Source organism: Eumetopias jubatus, unplaced genomic scaffold (assembly GCF_037043125.1).
Source record: "Eumetopias jubatus isolate StellerSeaLion01/CBP00866 unplaced genomic scaffold, mEumJub1_p1.0 scaffold_9, whole genome shotgun sequence".
In the NCBI taxonomy this organism is placed as follows: Eukaryota; Metazoa; Chordata; class Mammalia; order Carnivora; family Otariidae; genus Eumetopias; species Eumetopias jubatus.
In genome coordinates, this window is record NW_028274815.1 from 127,212,329 (window position 1) to 127,227,885 (window position 15,557).

Below are 15,557 nucleotides of genomic sequence, written 5' to 3' on the forward strand. Positions count from 1 at the left end.
GGATTCCACTGAATGGACATACCACATTTTATTTAGCGATGATCCAGTTGAGGGAACTTTAGGTATTTTCCTGTTTCTCGCTGGAATGATGGACATTCTTGCACAAGGCGATGTGCGGGTGTTTCTCTGGATCAGAAAGTGTAAATTCCTCGTGGCTGGGATTGCGTCAGGGCCCAGGTCTCTCACCCAGGTCGAGGGATGGGAACCCTTCCTCTGTCTTTATAAGCAGGTCCTGCTCGGACCCCCCAGGATGATCACACTCGACCCTGAGGAGGCCAGAAGCACCCTAGGCTGTGAAGAGCCAGTAGCCCACCTTCGAGGCCTGCCCCCCACGCAGGAAAATTGAGGGGCATAGGATCTTCCTCCCCCAGAGCTCCCTTCCTCGGCGCCGCCCCACTCCCCTCTTTGCCAGCCAGGCTCAGCGGGTAACTGGATCCAGGTCAGCTGGTAGAGTATGAGGTAGCGTCTAGCTGAGCGTCATGGTATTTTATTAAGTCCGAAATGTGATCGCTACTGTTGTCACACTTTAGCGCCCCCAACAATCCCCTTGCAAATGAGAAAACCAGAGCCTCCCACATGCCTTTCCCCTGACATCAGGGAAAGCACAGGGAACCCTGCCCAGGGGCCTGAGCCCGTGTGACCCCCAGAGCAGCTTTCGAGCTTGAGGCAAGGACTGGGGGGCACAGGCAGGTGTTTTTCCAATTTCAGCCAAAGCAATGGATGGGGGAGAAGTCTGCTACTAATTTTGTGTTCTCTGTGCCTGGGTCTTCAAAGTCAGCATTGGCTTTTAAAGACCGTTTTCATGAACAGACCAGGCTTGCTGGTTGAGGACCCTTCCATCTATGTAAGATTTCTGTGGCTCAGAGGGCTCCAACTAGTGTGCCCACTGGGGCCACGTAAGCAGGTAAGTGAAGGGAGGAAAGCCCAGACGGGAGCGTAGAGCCCTGGAAAGGGCTAAGGATGGTTGGGACAGAAGAATGCAAGCCCCACACTGCCAGCGCATGTAAAGTCTCAGAGTAGCGAAAATCTGGAAAGACAGGGAGAGTGAGAACAAGCAGGGGGAGAGGGAGAGAAAGAGAGGTCCCCTGAGTTTATGTATTGGCTACTGTTCCAAAAAAACGTTTCAAGTGTAGTGTGGGCTGAACAAGCTACGTCTCCAGGCCAGCTTGCAAGCTCTTCCCTAAGTGAGCTTATCAACACAGAAGAGTTCTCAGTCTGGTTCCTTTACCCCTCGAGAGCAGCACTGTCCACTAGAATTTTCTGTGATGATGGGAGTACGTGCACCACCTAATACAGCAGCCACTGGTTACATGTGGCTGCTGAGCACTTGAAATAGACCTAAGGAACTAAATTTTTTATGCTGTTGAATTTAAATTTATTTAAATATAACTATCAGTAACCACATGGGCTAATCACTACTGTATTAGACAGAGTGACTATAGAATCTTTCAAGTTGGGGTGTACCATCATGCTCGACTATTTTAGGAAAGAACAGTCCCTCTTGGGGAGGGGCATCAAGTATACTTGAGACCACCAAGCATCGATGAGACTCCCGGGTACATGGAAAGGAAGGAAATGCGGAATGAGGAACAGCAGAGGCTTAGGTGTAAGCTAGCTCGAGTGGTCACTCAGTAGCCCCAGTTTGTTCCCAGTGTTCTCCAGAGAGCGTCTCAGTTGGGTTCACCCCTTAACATCCGCCATGTTCTTTGCCCTCTGCTCCGATGTCCACCTGCCCACATGGTGGAACTTCCCCACTGCCCTTTCCATCCAGGCCTGTCAGAGCACGCTGCTGCCCATGCCCCGACATTGTCCCGGGCCCATGGATGGGAGACGTCCCACTTTGCCACAGAGCTGTGGGCCAGAGTGTGCCAGGGACTCTGGAAGCGAACCTCACCTTCTGGCAAACCCCTTTTGAATGCAAAGCCCTTTCATGGGACCAGAGAGAGACCAGTGGCCACACCACCCCTTTCTCCAAGGTTCCAGCCTCAATCCCCACAGAGTAGCCCAGGCCGCCCCAAATGCCACTGTCCCCACCCCGCCCCCACATCTCCATAACAACATGGTTACCCCTATAGGTTTTCTAAAAATTAATGAGGGAAGGGGTTCCCATCATCCCCACCCCCCTCAGAGCTGCTAGTCTCAAAGATAAGTTCAAGCCTCTTCCTTATGTAAAAAGAGATGGTGCTCAAAATGTTGAAAGCACCTTCTTTTTCCCCAGATTCTACCCTCCTATCAACAGTCCAGAGATGTCACCGCCAACTTTTTTCTTAGTGTCGAGCTCAGAATTCCACGTGCTTCTCCTCTCCCTAGCAGTGTTTTCCAGGAGACACCTGCCCCCTGAAATGACCTTGCAACCAACACGGGGACATTTCTAAATCTTCATACAATAACAGAAACTAACATTCACGCCACGCCTGCTCCGTACCATCCATCCCTGCCCTGGATGCTCTCCGCCCAGCACCTCCCTTCTCCTCACGCCAAGCCCGTGAAGGAGGTTCCGCCGTCTCGCGTTTCCCAGCCCGACCTCGGGGGCTCAGGGTGGTTATGCCACCGGCTGGAGGTCACACAGCTGGAGCCGACTCCGAACCACACGACTGTGTTCTCTTACCGTTCAGAAGGTCGGAAGTCCAGAACCAGTCTCCCGGGGCTGAAGACGTTGGCGAGGCTGGTTTCCTCTGGAAGCTCTGAGGGGAGGAATCCCGGCCTTTTTTGGTGTAGTGGGCCCCCGTATTTCTGGACGTGTGGCTTCTTCCTCCATCTCCCGCGTACCCCAGTACCACCCCTGTCCCCTTCCCCTTTCTGTCTTCAAATACCCCTCTGCTTCTTCCTTACAGGACCCCTTGTAATGTAAACATTTAGGGCCCACCTAGATAATCCAGAAGACTCTTCCCATCTCAAGACCTTTAACTGAATCACATCTTGCAAAGTCCCTTTTGCCATGTAAGGCCCCTGGGATTAGGGCAGGGACATTTGAGGGTGGAGGGCATTATTCAGCTTACCACAGTCATGGTGGCCTGGTTTCTGGTTTCAGCTGGGGCTGGATCCAGGGGATCAAATACTGTGATCAGGGCTTCAGCCCTGTCTCCAGCTCTCAGATCTGCTTTTCTCCAGGCTTAATCCCACCATGTGGCAGCTACAGTGAAGGAGAGGCCCCTTCCCCAAGGTCTCAGCCCAAGTCCCAGGGCTGGCTCTCCCTGGTCCAGTTTAGACTACATGCTCATCTTTGACACAGTCACCGAGGCCGGGTCTCTCCGCTTGGTCAAGCCTGGGTCATGTGCCCTCCCCTCTTTCTTAGCTCACACGTGCTAGGGTGTTTCCCCGAAGGGAACGGAGAGATCTGTGAGTGGTGGAAAGCAGCATGGCTCTGGAGTCTGCTGGATGGCAAGCATTATACATTATACAGTAGACTCAGTGCCCAATCGATGCTGACCGCAGAGCATGGGACACAGAGGAGGGCTGGGGGCGGGGGTACCTCCAGAAGTGAATGTTGATGAATACAAGGTTCACTAAGCGGATGAAGGCAGCAGAGCCTTCCGAGCAGAGAACGTAACTTGATTAAGGCAAAGGCCTCGGCCGTGGGGCCAGGGTGACTGTATGTCCTCACATACTCAGGGGCGGAGGGGGGTGGTCCTGTTCTGCGCCTGTCCTCCTAATGTAATCTTAACAGCAGCCCCCTTTACTTGCAAAACAAACTGGGTTTGCATGATAAATTATATGGTCTCTCCCCCTTAACAGCCAACCTCATTTATAAGGGTACCGAAGGCAGAAGAAGGGATGAGACTTAATGGGAGGTCACTAACCTTTAGTGGCAAAGCTCACGCTAGAATTCAGAACTCCTGCCTCCCAGGGCAGTGCTCAGCTTATGAAACCAACCCTCTGAGAGACCACATCAGATTAACCAGTCATGGGACGCCTGGGTGGCTCAGTCGGTTAGGAGGCTGCCTTCAGCTCAGGTCTTGATCCCAGGATCCAGGGATCGAGTCCCATGTCGGGCTCCCTGCTCAGCAGGGAGCCTGCTTCTCCCTCTGCCTGCCGCTCCCCCTGCTTGTGCTGTCTTTTTCTCTGACAAATAAATAAGTAAAATCTTTAGGAAAAAAAAAAAAAAGGATTAACCAGTCTTCCTTCTCCCTCTTTTTCTCTTCTTACCACATTCTCCACAGGATTGTGACCAGATCCACGTTGACGATGTCTCCTCCGATGACAATGGGCAGGACCTAAGGTAGGAGTGTGGGGAGCCAGAACTGCCCCCTTTTGATTGGTTATTGAGCTTGCCTTTCACCAGAAGCAGAGAGGAGGGGCGGGCTGGGTTATCAGGATGAGTGCCCCTGCCTGGGTCAGAACCCAGGGTCGCAGCCCCGACCGCCACCCTGCAGCCTCCTCAGCATCACCTCCAATCACAAAGGCTGAGATTTTCACAGACTCTCTGTGACTCTCCTTATGTTTATCTCTCAATGGTTTCCTGTCTGCTTCCCAAAGTAATGCATGCATATTGTAAAAAATTCATACGTCACTTCTAACCTTGCCTCCCAGAATCACCATCACGAAGAGTTCGGCACCCCTTCTTCAAAGGTTTGATTGCTTCGTTAGCATACATATATTATTTAATATGAATATTGATACAGTCGATACTCAAAAAGATATTTCTTGACTGAGTAAGCGGTATGTCTAGTTTCTAGGGGACAACACTCTTAGGACATGGATTCCCGAAATAAGGTACCCAACTGCTCAAAACGAGACAGCTTTCAGAGGAATGTGGCTGGAATGTTCCAAGCCTGCCCCTGAGAAAACCTTATAAAAATGGAACCAGAGTTAATCTGTGCTTATCCAAAATTATCCCAGCCCAGTGCCTCTTGGCCCATCAAAAATATTATTAGACTGCATGATGTTTTGCTTATGGGACCAGTAACTTCACCTAGTGTTTGCTTCCTAGATGTGTCTTCCATCTTACTCCAAAAAAAGAAGTCAAAGCTTCTGTCTCTGGGCCCTGGAAGTCTTTTCAAAGGCCAGCACAACTAGAAGTGAGAGGCAGGCACCTGCTTCATATTAATTAGCCATTCTGAAAATCCCTCGCAGTCAGGACTGGCAAGGAGCAAGGCTCTGGTGCCAGCCAGGGCTTCTCCATTTATGGAGTAAATAAACCCCAGATCAAGGTTAATTGTGTCCTTTCCATGACATCATAGCTGGGAGCCACTCTTCCCCTCACGGCAATGAGCAACCAGGGTTCCACTTTTATAACGTTTCCCCTGTAGCTGGCTGGCATGGGACTGAGAGCAGGTTCCTCTGAAGGCCGTCTCATGCTGAGCTGTTTGGGACATCACTTCCAGAACCCACAATCCGAGGATGGTTTTCCCCACAGACACCAAATTCTCCATGTATTCATTCAAGCAATCTCTTTTGAGTCCCTACTGTGTGCCAGGCACCAAGCATCAAATGTACCTTCTTTGGTTTTTTTCAGTTCACTGCAGAAACCAACCTTGGCAATGCCCTTATTTTGCACACGCCCTGTCCCAGACACCTTACGTGCATTAACTCCCTCATCTTCACAGTTACCCTAGGGAACAACACCTGCTTTTCTCATCATCCCCATTTTACAGGTGGGGAATGGGAGGCACAGAGAGGTTAAGTAACCTGCCGAACCTCACACAGCCAGTAGGTAGGGGAGGTAGGATTCATGGATGTCCTTCCCTGCCCTCCTGTTCTCTTGGCAGAACATCTGGCCACCTCCCCCAGGGTGTCCTCGGAGTTTTTAGTATGTGTTCTTTTTCAAGAATCAATTTTCTGGCCTTTCCACACTACTCCAAGAGGGGCCCAGAAGGCATAGTCCTGGGTTCCCGTTGCAACTTAAAGGAAACTTCCACCATGTCCGGAGCCCTTGGTGTCCTGCCACTGAAGCAGGAGGATGTCTTCAAATTCCTTGCAGCAGGAACTCACGTAGGTGGCACCAACCTTGACTTCCACACGGAACCGTACATGCACAGAGGGAACAGTATTGGCGCAAACATAAATCTGAAGAGGACGTGGGAGAAGCTCTGCTGGCAGCTCGTCACGCGGTTGCCATTGAAGACACGGCTGACGCCCACGTCCTAGCCTCTGGGAATCCTGGCCGGCGAGCTGTGCTGCTGCTGTCTGGGGGCCAGTCCGGTGGCCACCCCGCTCCTGGAACCTTCACCAACCAGATCCACGCAGCCTTCCGGGAGCCACGACCTCTGGTAGCTGCTGTCCCCAGGGCTGACCGCCGACCACCAGAGGTGCTACTCTGCCTACCGTAGCTGTGTCACAGACTCTCCCCTGTGCCACGTGGACCCTGCCACCCCATCCGGCAGCAAGGGGGCTCACAGGGCGAGTCCGATGTGGCGGGTCCCAGCCCTGGAAGTCCTGCACATCTGTGGCACCATCCCCTATGAGCACCCACGGGAGGCCTCACCAAATCTTGGCTTCTGCGGAGACTTCTGAAGAGACTGAGAAGGAAGAGCAGGCCACTGCTGCAAAGGCCATGACCAAGGAGGAATTTCAGGGTGAATGGACTATTCTGGCTCCCGAGCTCACTGCTGCTCAACACGAGGCTGCAGACGAGTCAGGAGGCACACCGGAGTATATGTTCGAAGCCTTGAGGATCAAGTCGCATGGGCCAGTGTCCTGGCTTGCATGCCCCAGGGAGCCCCCAAGGTGCAATTAGCTCTTGAGTCGGAGACATTCGCCCCAGGTGTTCCTGTGGCTCCAGCAGAGTTTTTGTTATCACAACCAAAGCCTCTTCCCTGGGAAGAGTTTTCGACCCAAGAGTAAGGCCTGGCCTCTGCTCGAGTAAGGCTGAGCCCCAGACAGAATGGAGGGTGACAGCCACATGTCCCATCACGCTGTGTTCAGGTGCCCCACAGGGAGCATGACCTAGCACCTTGCACTTTCCAAATGCCCTTTGACCTCTGCAGCAGCAGGGGCCCTGAAGTACGGGGAGGTACGTGAGATACGGCTTCCAAGTGTTGCTACATTCCTGCTGCACCGCATCTTTGTAAAAAATGTCTTTCTGTTTCCACTCTTCGGCTTATCCTAGAACATCTAGAAAGTGCAAAATAGTGCAAAGAGGGAAAAAATCAGCCAAACTCACACCCTGAGACAGCCATAGAACCATATTGACCTGTTTCCTTCTGCTCTTTTCTAGGAAGAGACTCATGGCGGGGCGGGGGGGGGGGGTTGAGGGGGCGGCACAGAGGAAGAGAGAGAATCTCAAACAGGCTGCACGCCCGGTACAGAGCCCCACGCGAGGCTCCATCTCATGACCCTGAGATCACGACCTGAACCAAAATCAAGAGTCTGACGCTGAACCAACAGCCACGCAGGTGCCCCTAGGAAGAGACTCATTTTTAAAGCTTTGGGTCATACTATACACATATCCCTTGTCACGCTCTGGTTTTCCCCTTCCGACGGTGATTTTGCAAACCTCCAGCAAAGCTTCTGGCGGAGGGAAGGAAGATGGGGGGGTCTCTGGCGCGTTGGGGTTTTCATTCTCACGTGCTGGTTGCTGTAGGCAGCGAGTCGCCCGCACTCTCCTGTTCGGGTTCTCAGCTGCCACATCTGTCGTCAGCTTTGTGGGACACTCTGGCTTCGTCCCCAGTCCACACAGAGCACTTCTTAGGCCGACATGCTTCATTCGGAGTGGAGGATTGTATCTGCAAAGCCCCAGCAATCGGCTCTGCCTAATTTAACAAATCAAAAAAATTATGGTTATTTCTGTGGAAAGATACGGAGATGTCACAGAATGGGAAGAAAGGGTTGGCAGCCAGGCCTTACAGGGAACACGGAGCAGTGCAGATTTGGGGATCGAAGTAGGAGGAACTAACACGTTTTCTTCTGGACTCTTCTGTCAGGATGAACCAGCTGCAACCATTTTTTGGAATTCCCTTCTGGTTTTGAATTCTAAAGGCGGGGCGGGGCTTTTCCTAGCTTGGCCACTGCACGCAGGGGCTTCCTGGCTCTGTGGGGCCTGTGGGCTCCTGGCAAAGAGCCCCCCCCTTGCCCACCGACAGTATCTCTCCCCCCCCCCCCCCCCAGCACGTACAACTTCTCCACTGACGGCTTCCACAGCTCGGCCCCGGGAGCCAACCTGTGCCTGGGCTCCGGCGTCCACGGCGGCGTGGACTGGATGAGGAAGCTGGCCTTCCGCTACCGGCGGGTGAAGGAGATGTACAACACCTACAAGAACAACGTCGGTGGTGAGTGGCCGGTGCCCCCCACGCAGGGGGAGCGGGGAGGGCTGGCTGCCCTGCTCAGGCCGCACCCCGGGCCGAGGCAGGGTCAAGGGTGGCCACGGCCCCTTGCGTGCGCAGACACCAGCTTGCTCAGTGCACGCCTCGGGGCGCGCTCTGGAAGGGGCACGAGCGTTTCTGTGTCCTCACTTGGGGTGGGTGTGGGGCGGGAGACTGAGGAATAGATGACAGCCTGCCCGGGATCCCACAGCCCACGAGCGGTGGGGCGGGCTTAGGGGCCACCCCCCCCCCGCCGATGGCTACATCAGGTGTGGCCTGAGGAGGCTGGGGTGGCCTCGCCACCTGTGTTACAACACGCCCTCCGGGCGCCTCGGTCACTTGCTGAAGTTGGGGGACCGGTGGCTTCGGCCCCTGCTGCTCCGACAGTGGGCTGCAGACCAGCTGCGTAAGCATCAGCTTTGTTGCCAGACTCTGGGGGCCCCTCCAGGCCACTGGGTCAGATTCTGCGTTTTTAACAAGATTCCCGGTAATCTGTGGAAACACTGAAGTTGGAGAAGGCCTGGAAGGCGCTGGTTCTCATATTGGAACCACCTGGGGCATTTCCAGCTCTGATGTTCTCGGCCTGGCTGCAGCTGGGGTCAGGATCACAGGGTTCAGGCCCTGATGTGCGGTCAAGGTGAGAGCCGCCGGCTTCGGCAGCAAGAGAGCATTGGTCGTGGCACTGGATGAGAAGTCTGGAAGGGCCTATGGGCAAGGCTTGCTCTGCAGTGCCAGGCCCTAGATCGCTTTTCTGGAATTCTCTGGGCCAGCGGTTCTTAACAGGAGCTGATACTGCTTCTCCCCCAGGAGGCATTTGGGGGTGTTTTGATTGTCACAATGCATGGACCCAGTTACAGGCCCATAAAGGGAAAAGGTCTGAGTAGGCAGCTGGTAGTGTCTGCCATATGCCCCTTGGCCCCCAAAGCTTCTAGGGCTCCCTCCTCCTGCCCCAGAAAGAGTAGAGTCCCAGGAAGAATCTAGGGTCTCAAACTGGACAGAACCTACTTCCAGTCCCAATGACTCCACTTTCTGGCTACCTCCCTGAGCCTCAGCATCTAAATCTGTGAAATGGGGATAAAAACAATTCTGTCTCCCTGGGTTATGGAAAGGTTTGTTGTTAATAGGCACAGAAGTTATGACTCTGTGCCTGAGGCAGCGGCTCAGCAAATGGTCGCATTTGTCACTGGCTCCTTTCAGTTTTGCTTGGGAGTCTTTCAGGTTCTTCTGTGTCTCCAGTCCGTGGCTGCGACCCTACACAGTCCTGACCGTAGCTAATGTTTACTGAGCACTCACTGTAGGCCGGGCTCTGTTAGGAGGGCTTTTCACCTACTGTCTTATTTGCTCTTTACCACAGCCCTGTGAGGTAAGTGCTTTTCTCATCTGTGTGCTATAAAGGTGGAAACTGAGATCAGAGACGTTAAGTAACCTGGCCAGCATCACACAGCCCAGGTGGCAGAGCCACCACAGTGGAACCCAAGGCCGGCGGCTTCGCCACCACTGCCCACACTCGGTAGCCTCTCACACCCAAGTCTGTAGACGTGGAGCAAGGAGGGGAGCAGGTGTGCTTGGAGTAGAGGAGACAGGGATGGAGGCGGCCAGCAGGGGCCACCTGCTCCTCATCCAGGTTAAGCCCCAGGAAGCACCCGGGGCTCCTGTCAGGCTGCTCTGCTCTCCCCTGAGCTGAGGGGGGATTGCGCGGTGTGTCAACAGGTGAGGGGAGCCTGCAGGTGGCAGGACTCCGCGGGCGGCCCCCCCAGCTCTTTCTGCATCATAGAACTGGCGTGGTGAGGACCCCAGCCTCCAACCCCAGGGGTCACCAACACCCCAGGATCCTGAGGGTTTGGGAAGTTGTGCTCAGAAGAGAGACATCCACAAGATACAGGGTGAAAATGGGAAAGGCTTAACAAGTCAACATCGGGAGGCAGGACTGGGTTCAGAGGCCTTTGCCTGATATCACACCTCCCTCTACCATGTCCTGTTACAACCCTTGAACAGGTTACTTGACCCCTTCGTGCCTCAGTTTCTTCAGGTGTCAGATGGGAATAGTGATGCTGCCCAACTCATAGGATAAATGTCAGGATAATGTGAATTAACACATGGGAGTTGCTGAGAACTGGGCCGCCGTGCAGTGAGCACTTCTTGAATGTTGCTCTTGTCTGGGGAAGGAGGCCGAGCCTGGGGAAAAGCTGCCGGTAAGGGGCAAGCAGACAGAAGCCTGAAGCATACTTCCTAGGGCAAAGTAGGAGGGGTTGACCAGCTGACTACCCGTGGCAGCACGCGTGGGAAGCCTCTTGTAAACCATATGGTCCCGTGCCCCTGACAGTTTGTATTGTTATTAAGGGCTGTGGGGAAGGGGCAGAGAGAAGGCAAAGCCAGAGACCACCTGCAGCGTCTTGTCCTAGTGAATTCCTTCTCCCTTGAACAAACACCAAATCGGCACGAGCCGTGCACCAGTCCCTGCGAGAGCACTGCCCAGGGGCTGGTTCCGCGGTGGTAAACAAAACCGGCTCGGTCCCTGCCCTCATGGAGGCAACGGTGTGGTGGCCGAAGCAGACATCGAACACATGATTACACAGATGTGTTTGAAATCATAGTTGTGACAAGTGTGCCAGGAGAAGAGGTGCGGTGTGTTGGGAGGGTGTAAAATAGAGACCTGACCAGGGTAGGCCTTCCAGAAGAAATGACATTGGAAACGGAGTGTAAAGGACTTAGGCAAACAGGGAAAGGAAGATACGAAGAGTGGTCCAGGTTCTGAGATGACGTAGGAACGCACCTGGTGTATCAGGGGACAAAAAGGGGGCCACCAGGGCGGGAATGGAAGGACAGCAAGGCAATGGCAAGAGATGAGGTAAGCAACTGAGCAGGGGCAGGGGCTCTGGAAGCTGAACTTCATCTTAAGGGCCTTGACGGCTGAGAGACTGACAGTCAGCTCTAGAGAGCCCGTGGAGTGGGCTCTGGAGGCCCGCTGCCTGGGTACACCTGTCTCCATACTTCCTGCCGTGAGCAAGTCAGTTGACCTCACTAAGCCTCAGCTTCTCCACCTGACTTCCACAGTGTTCTATGTCAGTTATATCTCAGTGTGAAAAAATAGTGTCCACCTCTAGGGGCACTGTGAAAGTGAGTGAAATAAATCCTATTAAAAAGCACAGGCCAAAAAAAAAACACAGGCCATACACACAGTAAGCACTCAATAAATGTTAACCGTTTTTATTTTATTCATTTTTTGTCTCCGCTGTAACAGTACAAACTCTACAGTCTGCATTTTTTGTTCATCTGTATATGCAGTGCCTATTACAGTACTGAGCACACAAAAGGCACTCCCGAATTCTTTGTTGGATGGACGGGCAGAGGGACGGATGGAGGGATGGCCGGGTGGATGAGTGGGTCAGTCAGTGGATCAATCAATCACAAAATAAGATTAAAATCACTGGATAAAGTTGACCTTGGATATCACCTGATTTGAAATGTCAGGGTACCAGCAGCTAGATTCCCCTTCCCTAACCACCCCCCTCCCCAGACCTCTCAAATGATGAATACCACGTCTTTATTTTCCTTGTCCATAGGCTTGATAGGAGCTCCCAAAAGAGAGACTTGGCTACAGCTCAGAGCTGAACTGGAAGCTCTGACCGACCTCTGGCTGACCCACTCTCTCAAGGCGCTTAACCTCATCAATTCCCGGTAGGTGGGAGCCCCTATTTGCCTTCCTGCCCCTGAACTTTTTCCCATTTGAGAGTGGTGGCTCCTCCATTTCCATACTTGAAGAATTGGACTCTCCACATTCTCACTTGCACACTTTCCAGACATTTGATAAAGCTGAGGAGTCACACAGTACCATGGAAACCTTGTACCACCGCTGAGCAAACAGGTGCTAAGACTTCTCAGGGTCCAGCAGAGCTTTGTATGTAGGTCGGTCTGTCCCATCCGCTGTTGCCCACAACACCCGCCAGTCCCAACAAAGCCCTCTGAAAATCATTTTATAGTGGGCCACAGATCATCTGGCAGGCAAATACAGGGTAAGGAGTTTCATTCCAGGCCTCCCAATAAATTGCCTCTTGCTCTTTAACAAGATCATCTGAGCCAGAGAACAAATAACCCCCTGCACTAGCGTCCAAAAATCTTGTGTCCCAGCATATAAATGGTTACAAGATGGCAGGCCATGAGCTGGCTCTGTCCTGCGGATGTGTCCTGTTTGATACACACTTTGTCCCAAAGACTGGGAAAGTAATCCATAGCTCCAGATTTCTAGGTTCTGTCAAAATATCAGAACCGGCAGGTGTTCTCCAGTTTACCCCAGTCCTCACCGCTCCCTGTTGCCCTACACCTGATCCATATTACTCATTTACATCCCTGATAGGCAGCTGCAGCTATGTAAGTGTGGACCCTTGCAAGAAACATTTGTTTTAAATAAGTATTAACACTTAACACTGTAAGTAATATTACAGGATTGCGTTTCAATGTGCCAGGCAGCCTCAGGCTTAAAAGAGGAACAGCTGAAGGATCTTTGGGCCTCCCCTCACCTGAAGATGACTTAGCCAGAGCTCCAAACCCCACCAGGGCTCCTGCCGACTCCAGGCTCGTGCTGCAGGGTGAGGAGGCCTGGCCCTGGTGTTCTGACCTACAGTCTTCTCTGTCCTCAGGCCCAACTGTGTCAACGTGCTGGTCACTACCACTCAACTAATCCCTGCGTTAGCCAAAGTCCTGCTGTATGGACTGGGCTCCGTGTTTCCTATTGAGAACATCTACAGTGCAACGAAGACAGGTAGGGAGAACCAGACCTCACGGTGATGCAGGGAGGGAGGGTGAGGCTAGCTCTCCATCCCGCATTTGGGAAGCTTAAGGAAAAGGGCACTAAGAAAGCTAAAGAACTTGTCCATGGCCATGACTCAGATCCCCAGAACGATCCCACAAACCACTCGTTCTAACCTCAGCTTCCAGAGAAAGTGGTTAGGACCATCGTTTTCTAAAGTTAGGTTATCTGCAAGGTTGCTATAACACACACCCAAATACAGGACTTACGTCAGAATCCAAGCTTCTTTCTCTCTCACAGGTCAACAGACTAGAGGTGAGTGACTCAGGCTCGTGGGGCAGCTCTGTCCGCAAACTCGCCCAGGACCCCAGGTCCTTCCCATCTTATTTTTCCACCAGCCCCTGTGGTTTTATTCTCATGTGTGGTTAAATCAGAATCCTGCCACATTATCGTTCCAGCTTAGGGGAAGAGGGGAAGGAGTGAGTCATACATGTCAAATGTTTTAAGACCAGGACTCAAATGGGATACCTGGTGCCTCTGCTCACCTCCTCTGGGCCCCCGCTTAGTCACATGGCCACGACTAGTGGCAAGGGAGGCTGGGAAACGTAGTCCATAGCTAAGTGCCATGAACACAGGTAAGTCATGGAATTCTATTACTAAGAAGAGGAAAGTAGGGGCACCTGGGTGGCTCAGTTAATTAAGCATCTGCCTTCGGCTCAGGTCGTGATCTCAGGGTCCTGGGATCGAGCCCCACATCGGGTGCCCTGCTCAGTGGGGAGCCTGCTTCCTCCCTCTCCCTCCTGCTCATGCTTTGTCTCTGTGTCTGTCTCTCTGTCTCTATTAAATGAAAAAAGAAAATCTTAAAAAAAAAACAGGAAAATAGTTTCCACCACAGCATAGCACATGAGGTGATTTTTAATTTAGGTGGTACAAGCCGTCAAATAAACTTGAATCCAACCTTGAACCACACAGACAAAAATTTGTGTTTTTTTTTAATTCTCTTTTAAGGAGAGAATCTCAGTTTAGTGGTATCCTACTTTGACACCTCTCTTACTGCTTGATAATCTTTATTAACGAAGAGAACAAGCCTTAGGCTCAGAGCTTCCATCAGATAAGAGAATTTAATAAATAAAAATGAACAGCATCATTTATCATCAGGGCAAGTCGTATTGGTTTTTGGAGGAGAGGGGCTGGAGTTTTTTATTCTTATATCACCTAAAACTATATAATAATGTTAAATAAATCTAGTTAGTTAAGATGTTTTTATTTTTTTTAATTTTTATTTTTTTGACAGAGACACAGCGAGAGAGGGAACACAAGCAGGGGGAGTGGGAGAGGGAGAAGCAGGCTTCCCACCGAGCCGGGAGCCCGACGTGGGGCTCAATCCCAGGACCCTGGGATTATGACCTGAGCCGAAGGCAGACGCTTAACGACTGAGCCACCCAGGCACCCCCCCTTTTTTTTTAATTTTTATTTAAAATGTTTTTAATTAGAAATTTTTACCCTTGTTTTTTTCCTAGAACCAAAAAAAAAAAAAAAAAAAAAAGTTATGGTATTGTGGAAGCATTTTCCCAGACTGGTTTTTGCCTTTACTTAAGTTCTAGCTCTGAACATTACAGAAAAGTGCCTTTAGATTTTTAGATTTTAAAATCATAAAATTCAGGCCCCGTCTGGCCATGAGAGCTTCTGCAACAGGACTTGGTGAGACTATCATTGTCTTTCTGCACACTGTAGTCATGTGACTTCGCAGCTTCTTGAGAACCTTTCTTAAATACTTTTTAATTATGGTAAAATACACGTGACATGAACTTTACCATCCTCACCATTTTTCAGTGTATATTTCAGGGGTATCAGCCCCATTCCCACTGTTGTGCCACCATCCCCACCATCCATCTCCAGAGCTCTTTCCATCTTGTAGAACTGAAGCTGGGTCTGCATTAAACAGGAACTCCCCATTCCTGCCTGCCCCCAGCCCCTGGCAAACACCCTTCTACTTTCTGCCTCTAGGAATGTGACTGCTCTGGGGACCTCGGAGAAGTAGAATCATAGAATATATATTGTCTTTGTGACTGGCTTATTTCATGTAACGTAATGTCCTCAAGGGTCCTATCTGTGATGTAGCCTGTGTCAGAATCCCTCTCCTTTTTAAGGCTGAGTGATACTCCATTTATGTCTGTGCTACATTTCGTTTATCCGTTCATCTGTCCACGGACACTTGGATTGCCTCCCCCTCTTGGCTATTGTAAAACAGTGCTGCGATGAACACGGGTGTACAAATCTCTCTTCCAGACTCTGTTTTCAGTTCTTTGGGATATGTACCCAGTGGTGGAATTGGTGGATCATAGGGTAATTCTACTTTTCATTTTTTTGAGGAACGCCATACTGTTTTCCGTAGCGGCCACACCGTTGTGCATTCCCGCCGACAGGGCCCAAGGGTTCCAGTTTCTCCACATCCTCACCAACATCTATTCTATTCTCTCCTCTTTTGATAACTATCCTAATGGGTATGAGGGAACTAGTGTTTTTTTTATTATTATTAACATATAATGTATTAGTTTCAGGGATACAGG

The 15,557-nt window shown here is 51.5% G+C and overlaps 1 protein-coding gene across 2 annotated transcripts in view; it reads left to right on the forward strand.

Moving 5' to 3' along the window:
* Positions 1-15,557, forward strand: part of EYA2 (EYA transcriptional coactivator and phosphatase 2) — a 180,961-nt gene that overhangs the window by 149,521 nt on the left and 15,883 nt on the right. The window contains exons 10-13 of one of the 2 annotated variants that reach the window (XM_028122012.2): positions 4,161-4,219; positions 8,047-8,207; positions 11,804-11,918; positions 12,878-12,999. In XM_028122012.2, the coding sequence (XP_027977813.1) occupies positions 4,161-4,219; positions 8,047-8,207; positions 11,804-11,918; positions 12,878-12,999 (457 nt within the window). The remainder of the gene's footprint in view (positions 1-4,160; positions 4,220-8,046; positions 8,208-11,803; positions 11,919-12,877; positions 13,000-15,557) is intronic. The other variant, XM_028122013.2, reaches the window with a different exon arrangement.